The 14,229-nt window shown below is 36.7% G+C and overlaps 1 protein-coding gene across 2 annotated transcripts in view; it reads right to left on the reverse strand.

The window, feature by feature from the left end:
- The window catches only part of ANO3 (anoctamin 3), a 209,754-nt gene that overhangs the window by 30,602 nt on the left and 164,923 nt on the right, over positions 1 to 14,229 (reverse strand). For both annotated transcript variants that reach the window (XM_047776120.1, XM_047776121.1), the window contains 2 exons: positions 4,611 to 4,647; positions 576 to 687 (listed from right to left, as the gene is read on the reverse strand). In XM_047776120.1, coding sequence (XP_047632076.1) covers positions 576 to 687; positions 4,611 to 4,647 — 149 coding nt within the window. The remainder of the gene's footprint in view (positions 1 to 575; positions 688 to 4,610; positions 4,648 to 14,229) is intronic.

The following is a 14,229-nucleotide window of genomic DNA, read 5'->3' on the forward strand; positions in this document are numbered from 1 at the left end:
TATTAGTAAGATGTGCTGAACTGTTTAGTTTAAAATGTTTCTAGCTTCAGAATGTTTCCGTGGCACTAGTAGGAATGGTAAGCATTCAGCGAACTAGAACCAGTAGCTTAATATGCTTCTTTTTCATATTTTGCAGCAAATTTAGGGGAAAAATTACTGTGATAAATACAAGATTCCATACTAAGGAACTGTAATCTGGGGTTACACAAAAATTATTTTCTTATTTAAGAAAACCATTAATAATGACTGGAGAGTCATCATTCAACCCAGATATGGCATATAGGTTTTATTTATTTTATTGAAATACAAACTATAGGTGATTTACAATCTTATGTTACTTCCAGGCGTACGAAGTGATTCAGTTATACAATTTTATCTTTTTATGCCAACTTTAATAGGGAGTGGCAGTAAGAAGCACTGTACTGAGAAGTCTTTTGATTTGAAAAAGCATGTGAATTGATTGGGACAGTTTTCCAAGGCAGAGGACAAGAATTTGTCGAACTCTGTTAACTGGCAATGGAACTGTTGACAATCTTTTTCACTCTTCAAAGTTAATGTGTATGACGTTGACTTACCTGCCCAAAAAGAAAGCAATATAGAAGATAGAACTGTTTAAATTGACAAATTGGAAGAGGAACATCTTCAGAGCAAAGCTGTTTTCCCATTCAGATTCTGTTCGAGGATATTCTGAAAGGAATATATGTTGAGTTTACACAGATGAGATAAATAATAAGAAATATGGATACAGAATCATAAGTCCCATGTTCAAAGTCTGGTTCTAGTCATTCACTAGTTCTGTGAGGCACCCAGTGTCTCTGACTTCTAGTGTTGACATCTGCAAAAATAGGAATGATAATATCTATTCCACTGAGCTGATGAAAAAAATCCACTGAGATAGTCTTTAGACATTTCCCACACAGCTACGGAAGTATGATGCTTGTTATTATGATATAAATATTTTCAGGATTCTCTCTGCTCTTGTCATTTAGAGGTAACCAGAAGTATTAGATCAGATTTATAGTAAGTATATACATATTCTTTTTTGCTTTTTAAGACCGCACCCACAGCATATGGAGGTTCCCAAGACAGGGGTTGAATTGGAGCTACAGTCGCTGGCCTACGCCACAGCCACAGTAAGGCAGGATCCAAGCTGTGTCTGCAACATACACCACAGCTCATGGCAATACTGGATCCTTAACCCACTGAGTGAGGCCAGGGATCAAACCTGCAACCTCATGGTTCCTAGTCAGATTCATTTCCGCTGCACCACCACCAGAACTCCATATTAAGTATACTTAATATAGGGACCTAAATTGTCCACACAGTGAAAAAAAGAATATTTTGTATGCAGACTGAAATGGAATGGTAAAGAGAAAAGAGGGCTATGTCAATCACAAGAACCTAGTTCCTATCTCAACCCTATACCTGATTTGCTGGTAATCTTGGGAAGGTCTCTTCACATTTGTTGCAACCAATTTTATAATCTACGAAATGAGGAATTTAGACAAGATAACTTTAAGAACTCTGTTGTCTCGCAGATCTTATGTTTCTAACTTTTCAAGCAAAATGAGACAAAATAAAACAAAACAAAATGAAATAACGAGAGACACTGGATGAAGACGGCAGTATGCACTGCAGCCTCTGCTTCCACTCAGTGATAGAAAATATATATGCACATTTAATATATATTATAATTCAACTGAAAAACCCAAGAAAGGTAGAAAATAGATGAGAGCTGACTTAGGGAAAAGATAGGCCACAATATATGCATGAGCAGAGCCCTGAATTAAGAGGAAACAGGTCCAGAGGAACTTGAAGCCCAAAGCAGAAATAGGAGGTTTGTGAAAAGGTGTATGAAATCATGACTATCATATGGACCTGGTAGATTGTTTATCAGTATGAAGTATCTCCCTTTCCCCCTCAAATATATACTAAATTTTACTTTGCCTAATAATAACATGGTGACACTTGATTTCATTGTTACTGTTTTCTTAATATAGATGCTCTTATTCTTGAACTGTTCTCTGTTTGACAAAACAGAAACTCTTTTCATCAGTTGGCTTAATTTTGTTTCCTGGAATCCAGGTTTATTTTTATAGATAATTAATATTATCAATAAATCACAGTTCATCATTATAGATTATTTATTATTTGGCACAACTGATAACCATCCTGATTTAACTCTCAACAATTGTAAAACTAAACTAAGAAAAATTTCACTTTGGATCAAACATTATATATATCTTCTCTAAAAAAACCCAAATGTGATAGAATTGAAACTTCAAATTGTGTGTGTGTGCTTGAAGAAAAAAATATTTGGACAAAAAAGAAATCAAGAAAAAAATTTTTAAAAAAATCTTTTAAATAAAACAGTATTTGGCCTCCTCTAGAAAGTAAAATTTAGTTTCTAATTTAATGCATAAATTTGCAAGCCAAAATTACACAGAATATATTTATATTGTATATGTATTTACATACATATATATACATGCTATTACATCATTTTAAACAAAATATTAATATTTTATTAATGTAAATTAAGGCAGTTCATCATTATTAGTTGACAGTTATGAATCCACAGGCATTATGGTATGAGTTATAGATGGAAAAATCACATATCAAGTGAAAATTTTGCTACTTCTGGTACTTGGCACAAATAACTATCCTGTTTCCTAGTATGAATTATGGTCCCCCAAATCACTTCCTTAGATGTGTGTCCATCTTAAGTATAAAACAGTTTACAAGCAAATAAACATAAGGAATTGGAGATAGAAGAAAGCTTTGAGACAGTCTAGTTCAAGTGATTCACTACTCAACGGATGAAACTATAGCTCGGAAGATTTAAGGAACAATGAAAACGATGAAAAGGATTGTTCCCATTTTGGGAGCACTTGTCATGTGTCAGGCAGACAAACCACAACAATGGTGAAGGAGGAACCGTTGTCATTTTTATCAATCTCTTTTTACCAATGAGGAAACTGAGACTTAAAAAGAAAAAAAAAAAGAAAGGAGGAGGAGCAAAGGAAAAAGAAGAAGGAAGGAGAGAAGGAAGAATGGAGAGAGGAGAAAACTTGCTCATAATCATGGAATTTCCAAGTGGTCACATCTTCCCAAGAAGGGCATGAACTACTAGGGTCTAGTTCTTCCCTCTACACAATGGTCCCTCTGCTGTTACTTGTATTTGTCAATACATTACAAGGGAAGTAACATATCATCATGGAATGATACAGTTATTTCACCATAGAAAGTGGAGTCTGTCACTTTCTATGACAGTAATATTTTAATAGAGTTTAAATTCTACTTAGTTAACTTAATTATCTTGGTTTCCTTTTCTACGACCTAGGGATTCTACTGTTATAGAACTGTAATGACAATAAAACCAAATAATGAAGGACAAACGTTTAGGTTAGCACTGTGCCTGGGCTTTGGTGAGTTCTCAAACAATAGAAGATCTCTGCTCAAACAGCTCTGGCATTCAAATTTTGGATCTGCACACCGGGGGAACAAAAATTAAGTTTGAGGGTAAGAAAAAGATGTTTCCTGACATACAAGGTTTTGAGAAATTTACTTTTCAGGTAGCAAAATCAGAAATTTTGTCAAGACAGAAGAAGCATAGAGTCCAAAAAGTAATGAGAAAAAGAGAAACTGAGAAAAAGAAGGTAAAAAGGAATTCCCACAGTGCCTTGCACAGGCCCTGAGAATAACGCACTGAAACTGGAATAAAACGGTGGGTTCAGGGAGGACGACGCTAAGAAGAAAACAAAAGGAGTGCAATACTTGGTATTTTTTAATGTATTTAGAGAGAACTTAGAGTTATGGCAGGAAGTTTGGGGTACATTAAGGAAAGTATGTGTAGACAATTCAGCAAAACGTATGCTATTATTAGCTTTATGAAAATATAAAGGTTGTATAATAAAGGAAGCAATCACAGTTCACACCACATGCCTCAGATATGAAAACAATTCCACAGAAATGTGATCTGAACACTAATTATTCATATTTTGGAAGGAAGAGAGATAACAGCTTGTGTGTAACGGGTGATGGATGTGGACACGTGCGGGGACAGGGCACTAAAGGGAATAAAGACTTAAGTTCTTGACTTTTCTGTTGGGAAAGCAATCACTTCCCAAAGCTGGAAAGTTCAAGAGTGCCAGTAGTAGCAAGCTATTTAGAAATAAGGTAGAGAATAACAAAAGAAATTGTTAAAATTGCCTAAAGCAGTCCCTCGGGGATACGGAAAATGATAATGGAGAAGGACTGGTATTCATTGTAAATCTCTTAATACTCTGTTGCTTTTTAAAGTGTGTACATGGAATATAACACTGTGATAAGAAATAAATATTGGGGGGAAAAAGCCAAAGAACTGAAAAAGTAAGGGAAAAAAGCAATTCCAGAAAGGGAGGCCTAGGTTTGCTCATTTCTAGTTAGGAGATTTTCTTGCTTCTCTATAGTTATGCAATGCAGTCCAACTTCCCTATGTCACTTCTTTCATTTTTATTGACAATTATATAACTAAAGTTGACATTAAAAACGTTAAAGTGTGTAAAGCAACTACAGCCTGGTATGCCCATGTTATACTCTAAGGAGTGAAGGAAGAAAAACAGACTTACCTAAATTAGTGAGAAGATAAGCAATTTTTTCATAAGCCTGTAATAAGAGAAAACAAAGAGTGAATGTTATCATTCTCTTTCAGAAAAGGCTGTTATTTACATTATTCAAAGAAGCATCTAAAATGTATTCTAAAAAGTGGCTACATGTCTAATTAAGCAGAAGCATGTTTAAATCTTACAATGCAGTGCTTTACATATACACATACACATGAAATGCATGTGAAAAAATATGTTGTAAATATGTGTATATATACAGACACACTTGATTTCTGCAATAACACATCTTTTCTGGTAGCTATCTCTACTTCCATTTTACAAATCAAAGAAATGAGACATTAAAAAAAAAAACTAACTCTGATTTAACTAGTCATTGGATTACCTGGAATTTGATCACCAAATTATATGTGCTTTTTACTACTCTGGAAGGCTAAGTGGCAGTATGATTTCTTTATTATTGACAAAGAATTTTCCAAATTATGAGAACGACAGTAGATAAGGTTGCATTCCTAAGAAACAAAATTGGTTTGATGGTTATTGAAGACAAGAGTCAGAAGTCAAATTATGTTGGATCTGTAAGCATACGCATAATAGGTTTTAATAATATTTTTCATATTCTGCCACCTTCTCCTGCACCCTTGTACTCTGTCCACCACTCATACAGACTCAAGGAAAGAAAACAGATTTCATAATATTCTAAGTGAATATAGTCGAGACATATTTACTATAAACAGAAGGGTGATATGTGATTGTGGCACATTTGTGTGCATGTAAATATGGCTCTAAAAGCTCATAATTCACAAATTATTCTTTAATTATGAATTCCAAAACCATGCCTCTTGGAATGCAAAGTCAAAAAGTAGATATCTGGATACGTTAAAATTCTTATACCTTTCCTGACTCTTTTCAAAAGAACTATTGTGATTATTCATTTTAGACCTTTTCCTAAGATCTAAAGCGTTATCTTGAGAGAGATTATATTAAGTACAATAGTCTCATTCTATTCCTAGTACAGTTAACTATGTACACAACTTATCATTTTCAAATTTTAGAACGAGATCCGCTTGAATTCATCAGCACCAAAGTTATTCTGACTTTGTTCTCTTCCATGCCCCATTATCAAGTAAGATGATGACAGAAGGGTCCCCAAAGAGTACAGTAAGATAGGCTTATCAATCAACAAATAGTACTGGAGTGACCAGTGTATCCTGGGCACTAAATTAAGTGCCTTCATGGGGATTGAGAGAAAATCTTATTTAAATAACTTCAGTTTAGAGTATCTAGGTGCCAAGCAGTGGTTTCTAATACACTGTTACTTAAGTTTGTCCTTACAACAACATTATCAGATAGATATGTTACATTTTGCAGAACAGGAAACTAAGGTTTAGAATGTTAAGTACCTAGACTGAGATAATACTACTAAGCAAGTAGCAAAGTCAAGATTTGGTTTCAAGGCTATCTTGTACTCTCTATGCTATGCCTTGTCATACAAACTATTTCAGATTTCTGTCTTAATACTTAGCACACAGACCCGTCTGCAAGCCTGGGATGGGAATAACTGCAGCTGATGCCCCAAAGGATTACAATAATGTGATAACCTTTGGAGGAACATTATGAATCACAAAAGATATCTACAGATATCTCTTCGAAAGCTCCCTGGGATACTGAGGAGCCTGAATCATCCAAGGTCCAAATGACAGCCAACTGGCATCATCGTGATGATGAGTTTTAAAATTAATCCGTTCAGGGTGACTTGTTAATTCACCCACAAAGTGTAGGAAGAAACCATAATTTAAATGTAACCAACTGTATGGTGCATCTCAGCAATCACATTGACAGGGCAAGTTGTATGTGTGTTTGGTAGAATGGATATGTATTGGGGGGAAGAGAGAGTAAGGGGCTTCAGGGTCAATTGCTCTAGTCACTATATTTTATAATGTAGTATATATAGTGCATGTATGTATCTGTATATTCTCACATATATATCATTTTATATATATATATGTATGCAATATATGTGTGTGTGTAAAATACATACATAAAAAATAAAATATATAAAACATCATGTTGGGCAACCTATGCTTTTAAAAATCATTCATGGAATTCCCTTGTGCACTGGATTGAGGATCCAGTATCGTCACTGCAGCAGCTCTGGTTGCTGCTGCAGCATGGGCTCAAGCTCTGGCCCAGGAACTTGCACATGCTGCAGGTATGGCCAAAAAAAAAAAAAAAATCATTCACTAGAGCATTCAGTAAGCTGATATTCTCTTAGTCATACATATTAGGTTAAAGTGTTTATTAGGAATTTCTAATGGGTTGGGTGCTATTCAGGGAACCAAATAACAGTGTACCATAGTCTGGACATTCATGGAACTTGAATTCCAGTGCTCAAAGACAAGTGACAAAGAAACATATAATTGTCCAGGAGATGAAAAGTACTAAGAGGAAAGATGAAACAGGCTGATGGACAGAGTGTTGGTGACAGAGAGTGCTGCTTGGATGAGAGTCAGGCAAGCCTCTCAGGTAGGGTGGCATTTGAGCAGAGAGCTGCATGGTAGGAGGGAGCCCAGCAGCGAGCGGCTGAGCTGGGAGACACAGGAATAGTAAATGCAGACACCTGAGCCTGCCACAGGCTTGGTGTGTTTCATGAAGGACAAGAAAGTTAGAGGGGACAGGGGTGGGGGCAGTAAAAGGGAAAGGTAGTTAAGAGGTGAGTCAGAGAGATTTCAAAGGGAAACACTTTTTCAGGGCCTGGTGGGCCATGGTGAGGACTCTGAATTCATTCAGAGATGAGAAGTCATCATCTCCCCACTTATGCTTTGTTTTGGGGGGTTATGCAGAAATCAGCTGGGAAAAATAAAAGCGGCAAAGGCAGAGAAAGGGCAAGGTTGTTGTAAAGGGGCAAATTAAGGCGTTCTACACTTGTCTTAATGCTCTTTACTCTGAGTCAGAGGCTCACAAACTAACCTTCATGGTACAAAGGAGCTCCAAATAGACTTTTGCAGAATCAAAAAGAGACTGCAATTTTTGAAGGAATCTTCCTTTTTGACTTTCTAGAAATCGAGGAGAGATACGCCAACAAACTGAACAAATACATTTTGAAAAAGCCAGTCCTCTTATTAAATGAGTCATGAGGCCCTGCTTCCTTTCCAGGTTAAGATGTGTGGTCCAACAGTGTGATCCACTGTACTCCATAACAAATTATTTACTTTGTAATTACCAGTGGAATCAGGTGGTAAGGAAAGTTAGGTATGTTTTGAGATCTTTGGGGACAGGCCCATGAAAGAAACATGTATGCTGTGGACTCCGGAGATGGAAGTGGATTAACAATGTGGCAGAGTCCCAGCATAGAATACTTACATTAGCCAAGTGTGTTCAGGCTCCTTTTTTTTTTTTTTTTTTTTCCTGGCTGCACCCAAGACATGCAGAAGTTTCCCCCGGGCCAGGAATGGAACCTGCACCACAGCAGCGACAACACCAGATTCTTAACCACTAGGCCACCAGGGAACTCCAGGAGTTCATCTCTTTATTGATGATGCTGAAATGTTTTTCTTTTTAAATTTTATTTTATTGTCTTTTTAGGGCCACCCCAAGGCATATGGAGGTTCCCAGGCTAGGGGTCAAATTGGATCTGTAGCCACTGACCTACGCCACAACCACAGCAACTTGGGATCCCAGCCAAGTCTGCGACCTACACCACAGCTCACAGATACGCCAGATCCCAGACCCAGTGAGCAAGGCCAGGGATCAAACCCGCATCCTCATGGATACTATTCAGGTTTGTTAACCACTGAGTCACGATGGGAACTCCAATGAGATGTTTAAATTGGCTTAATCCCAGCTATTTCAAACTACAAGAGTACTTCTGTGATGTTTCTATTTTTTCTTAAAAATTACACATTAATCATGAAATCAAAGAGCTGTCATGCTACTGCAGCCTATTCTTAAAGGTTTGATTGCCAACCAGTGAGAATACATATTTTTTGAATGACTGCCTTTATTTATTTAAAATAACTTTTTTTGTTTTAAATACAATAATTTATTTTTATTTAAAATTTTATTAAAATATTTTTGGAAATATTTCCTGATGATGGTAACCATGCTATTTATGGCACCTCCAGTAGCATAGTATTTTCAGGGCCAGCAAATTAAAGATGAAAACAGGGGGATTTCCCGTCGTGGTGCAGTGGTTAACGAATCTGACTAGGAACCATAAGGTTGTGGGTTCGGTCCCTGCCCTTTGCTCAGTGGGTTAACGATCCGGCATTGCTGTGAGCTGTGGTGTAGGTTGCAGACGCGGCTCGGATCCCGAGTTGCTGTGGCTCTGGCGTAGGCCTAGCCCGGGGAACCTCCATATGCCACAGGAGCGGCCCAAAGAAATAGCAAAAAGACAAAAAAAAAAAGAGATGAAAACAGGGGAGTTCCCATTGTGGCGCAGTGGAAACGAACCCTACTAGTATCCATGAGAATGAGGGTTCCATGCCTGGCCTTGCTCAGTGGGTTAAGAATCCATGTTGCCATGAGCTGTGGTATAGGTCACGGACGTGGCTTGGCTCTCACGTGGCTGTGGTGAAGGCTGGCAGCTGTAGCTCTGGTTCAGCCCTGGCCTAGGAACTTCCATATGCCTCGGGTTGGCCCTAAAAAGCAGATAAATAAATAAGAAAATAGGATGTAATTTGTAAAGAACAACTCCTGGTTTCAAATTTTGCCTTTGTAGTTTTTTAGCTTAATTCCTGGTAACAGATGTTAAGGATAATAACATAATAAAACAGTTTAAGTTTTAATTGTTAAATTATTTGCAATTTATCTTTGGAAGATGTGGTTTCTGATATTGGCTGGATATATAATTTACCTTATATCCCTTAAATCAGTGATTTCACGGGAGTTCCCATCGTGGCGCAGCAGAAATGAATCCGACTAGGAACCATAAGGTTGTGGGTTTGATCTCTGGCCTTGCCCAGTGGGTTAAGGATCCGGTGTTGTGCTGAGCTGTGGTGTAGGTTGCAGATGTGGCTCGTATCTGGCGTTGCTGTGGCTCTGGCGCAGGCTGGAGGCAACAGCTCTGATTAGACCCCTAGCCTGGGAACCTCCATATGCCGTGGGTGCAGCCCTAACAAGATAAAATAAAAAATAAAATAAAATAAAATAAAGTAAAATAAAATAAATAAAATCAGTGATTTCATAATGCTATTCTGGGTACTTACTGGATCATAATCACTTGGAGAATATTATGGAAATGTTTTGTTTTAAATACAGATTCTGTAGTCCCACAAAGAAATTGAATGGGATTCAAGAATTTGTAGTTCTTCAAAAGTGTTTCAGGTGATTTGATAAATAAAACAACAGGAAACAATCTTTAAGTTGCTTTTATGATCTGTAAAATGGACTTGACATCAAATTTTTATCATCTTGACCCTTATTTTTCTCCTGATTGAATACTTAGGTGTGTCATGATCCACTTGTTTTAAAGATTCAGAGAATGTATATTCTTTAATTATTAGTTTGAATGAAAATAGCAAGAATACTTGAATGACACTGAAAATATAATTCCGATAACAAAAATAATTTTGACCACATGTGATATTCAAAATCTTAGGATATCTGGAGAAGAAAAAATGTTTAAAATGCATTCAAAAAATATATTCTAAATGCCTTTTAGGCATTAGGCAAAGACCTGAAGATATGAAAATGAGGAAACTACAGCCCTTCTCATGATGGGTTCATACCCCAATGGTGAGAGAAAAGGCAGGCCCCAAGCACTGTAATGGAAGAGTATTCACAAGAGGGATTGCTTAATTCTATCAAGACCATCTGAGGAGGAGGCAGAATAGACAATGTCCAAGTACCTGGAAGAAGAAGGAACACAAAGCAGAGATTATTAAATTCTACACATGAGATTGCGGAAAAGCTTTCTGAAGGAAGTGATCCTTAACTGGAATTTTCAAAGATGAAGAGATATTCTCCAAGGAGACAAAAAAAAAAAAAAAGGTGGATAGAGAAAGAACTGTAAACCAAGAAACAGGAGTGTGAAACAGCAGAATGCCAGGGCGCAAGCACAAATGGTCCTGCAGACTGGAGCGCAGGGTGTGATGGGGAGGGGGCAAGAGGCAACCTTGGACAAGGAGAGAAGGGAAAACTGGCTTTAGATAACGAAATCCCTCCCTCCCATGCCATTTATATCAGAGGCAATGGGAACATGCTATACAGTTTCCAGTGCAAAATAAAATGATGAAATTTGTAACGGAGAAAGACCCCTGTAGCAATCATGTGAAAGGGGGATGGGAAAAGTTAACCTTTAGAAGACAGGGAAGCTAACCAGTTAGAAGCCTGCAGCAACAGTCCAAGCTAGACATGACAAGTGGCCGAGCTCAGAAAGTAGAAGTGAGGATGGTGAGCAGGGACTGGATAAAGGGAGATGTTATGGAAGCACAATTCACAATAGTTACTGATATTTGTCCAAGTGTTGCATGAGGAATGACTTAAGGTTTCTGGCTGTGAACATTAAACATGAAAAGTTCTGACTTTAAAATAATTGCTTGGCTGCTTTAAACTATTTTTTCATGTACCCATTTCATAATTTCATGCATATGACTTATAGTTGAAAAGCATATTAGATTAATAGACTATTTGGACTGAGGCTAAATCCCTCATTTAAGGAATATGGCCGCAAAGAAGTCACAAAGTCAATTAAGAAACAAAGTACATTTGTGTGATTGGGATCTTTAGTGTTGGTCTGAAAATCACAAAAGGTAGCATTTGGTATTCTAGGTGAATCTTTCTGATGGTATAATTTTTTTTTTTTTTTAATGGGCATGGCTGCAGGGTGTAGAAGTTCCTGGGCCAGTAATGGAACCGGTGCCACCGCAGTTACCCAAAGCTACTGCAGTGACAATGCCTGATTCTTAACCCGCTGTGCCACAAGAGAACTACTGGGTGGTATAATTTTTTTAAAGAGTCTGATATTTTTATATTAATGGTATTAATCCATTTTATTAATCCCTTAAATGAATCCTGTGTGTTCAGGTGGGTCAGAAAGACTGTTTAATAACATGTGAAGTGCCTTAACATTCTGAGTAGGAAGAGAATACATAATTTCAGAAGGGCATTATTTTTTTTATACTGATTGAATCTGAGAAATAAAACATTCTTTTCACATTTGTTGAGTCAGTTGTATAGCTTATTTCCTTTCTGCTAAATCCATTTAAAAATCTTCCCCTGAATTAGCTGCAAGGGCAGAGGAGAATCTGTGTGGTCTATTTCACTTCCACTGATCCCTGAATCTTTATGCCAAAATGATCAAGAAGTAGAAATAAACATTTAGAAAGAAAAAAGTCAGCTCTGTCTTCTCCAGGGAACTATGCAGGCTTGTTTCATAGCACTAGGCACTTAGCTGGGCTCTTGTATTTAATTAAGTAGAGCTAATGGGATTTTAAGGATCTCAAAAGATTTTTTTTTTTTTTAATGATGAAAATAGTACTCTCCTCGCTGGTCTGCTGAGGTCTTTGTTATCTGTAAAATGCAAGTACTTTGGAAGAAAGAATACATTAAGCTTCATCAAAAATATAAACTTAGAAGTTGTATCTGAGCCTATGAGAAAGAGGAGTATGTGTAGGAAGGTCAATTATGATTCTAAGGGAGAGGTGGCAGCTGAGGAAAGGGATTGGAGTGGGAGAAGAATCAAAGGGATTGGGGGTTGAGAAGAAACTGGAACAATATAAAACTGGAATTAAATTTCAATTTTTGCAATATCAGTGTGATAACAGAAAGAACCCTCTTGTAGAAAAAATGAGGATAAAACTTCCTATTTAATTCAAATGCAGTTCTGATCATAACAAGTTGTTCAGCTTAAGTGGAAGGATAGTTATTCCTCCGGGTAAGAACTAAGGATTGAACTCTGGACCTAGAAGTTCTGTTCCCAGAGCTGTCATGCTTGCCTTCCCAAGCAAAAATTAATTAACCACATTTGGCTTCTTCACTTTCTTTGTCTGTGAAATATTTCCCATCTTCAAAAATATTAGGCCTCATTAATTCACGCAAGATGCTTTTAAAGATCAGTAGGTTTGAGGAACAAATTGCAAATAAACACAGGAACAGAGGGTACATCTTTGACGGCAATAACAATTGATGGGGGGGTGGGTATTAATAGACGTGAAACCATCGACATTGATCATCTTCAATGGATACAAGGAGTTTATGGTAGGAAGGGAGGAGAGTGGCATCTGGGGTTGAAAAGTGACTTTTACCTAATATTTTAAACATATTAAAATATTAAATACTGTCATAAATTTTACAATAACAATGTCAATTTTAGAATTCAGTGCTAAAAATGAACTTTAAAAAGAAGAAAATAAAATTAAAACATAGAAAGGAATAAGATTCTGGAAAATTAGCATAGTTTGTGCATGAATTAATTAAACATTTCCAATTTTCTTCTGTTTTATACACATATTTGATAAAAAGTCATAGTATGCAGATCACTAGAAGCATATTTAATTTCATCTTTCAGTACCCCTATGTATTTGCTTTATCACCCTCATTTGAAAGACCGAGAAATTAAAGTTCAAAGATATCATGTGGGGTGGTCAGGATCACACAGGTCAAGAAGCAAATCTCTCCTTTGCCTGTGTTCTAAGTCCACTGCTTTTTATAACGACACTAATTTAAGGAGCTGACAATACCAACTGATAAAAGGCTGGGCAGTGTTCAGAGAAACAGGAGAAGGGGAAAGCATAAATGAGAACAGAAGGAAGAACAGAAATGTGTGGGAGGGAGGGGGCACATGCATGAACATGCTATACTGTTACTTGGTCACTTATAAGCCTTTTCTTTACTTGGTGAAAGACAAAATTTTAAAAATGACTCATAGTTGTTACCCAGGTGGCTGTGGGTTTACAGGTGACTCACACATGATATAAAAATAAAGGACATTCCAACTCTGATTTGTTCCAAATTTTATACCATGATAGAATGTTTTAAAAGTAAAGATTATTTTTTTTTCTGATTATAAATCAAAGCCTACATATGAGATATATGCTTGAATGAACAGGAAAAACATCTATTAAATCAAGCATTATCCCACTCCTGAGATACAATCACTATTTACATTTTATTGTTGCTCTTTATACTTTCAAAATGCAGGTGTGTTCCAATGGCAATCCAGTGAAATTGTATGTTCATATAATCGTATATGTCATGTACATAAATAATATTAACATTTAAAATTCAACCAGCCTCCTAATGATAAGAAATGAAATTAATTTAAGATCAGATTAGCTGATTGCTAGTGCTAGTGTTATCTGGAAATAACTATTTAGACTCCTTTTCCTTAGATAATTAGATCAACCACGATAACCTCTGTCCACTGGAAAACTGTCAGATAATACTGGTTTCATCAGAAACAATTTCTTTCACTATCTTCCAGAATATTTAACATAAAAACAATAAATATAAAAACCTACAATGTCCATGCTGTGAATGGCTCCTTCTTCGCTGTCATGATTGTGCAAGCTATACCACCTTACAAGTGCCACTACACAAACCTCTCAGTCCTAGCGCTGTATTTTTTTAATGTTCATTGTTCACTTTAATCTATGAGTCAAAAGCATAAATGAAAATACTGGTA

Source organism: Phacochoerus africanus, chromosome 4 (assembly GCF_016906955.1).
Source record: "Phacochoerus africanus isolate WHEZ1 chromosome 4, ROS_Pafr_v1, whole genome shotgun sequence".
In the NCBI taxonomy this organism is placed as follows: Eukaryota; Metazoa; Chordata; class Mammalia; order Artiodactyla; family Suidae; genus Phacochoerus; species Phacochoerus africanus.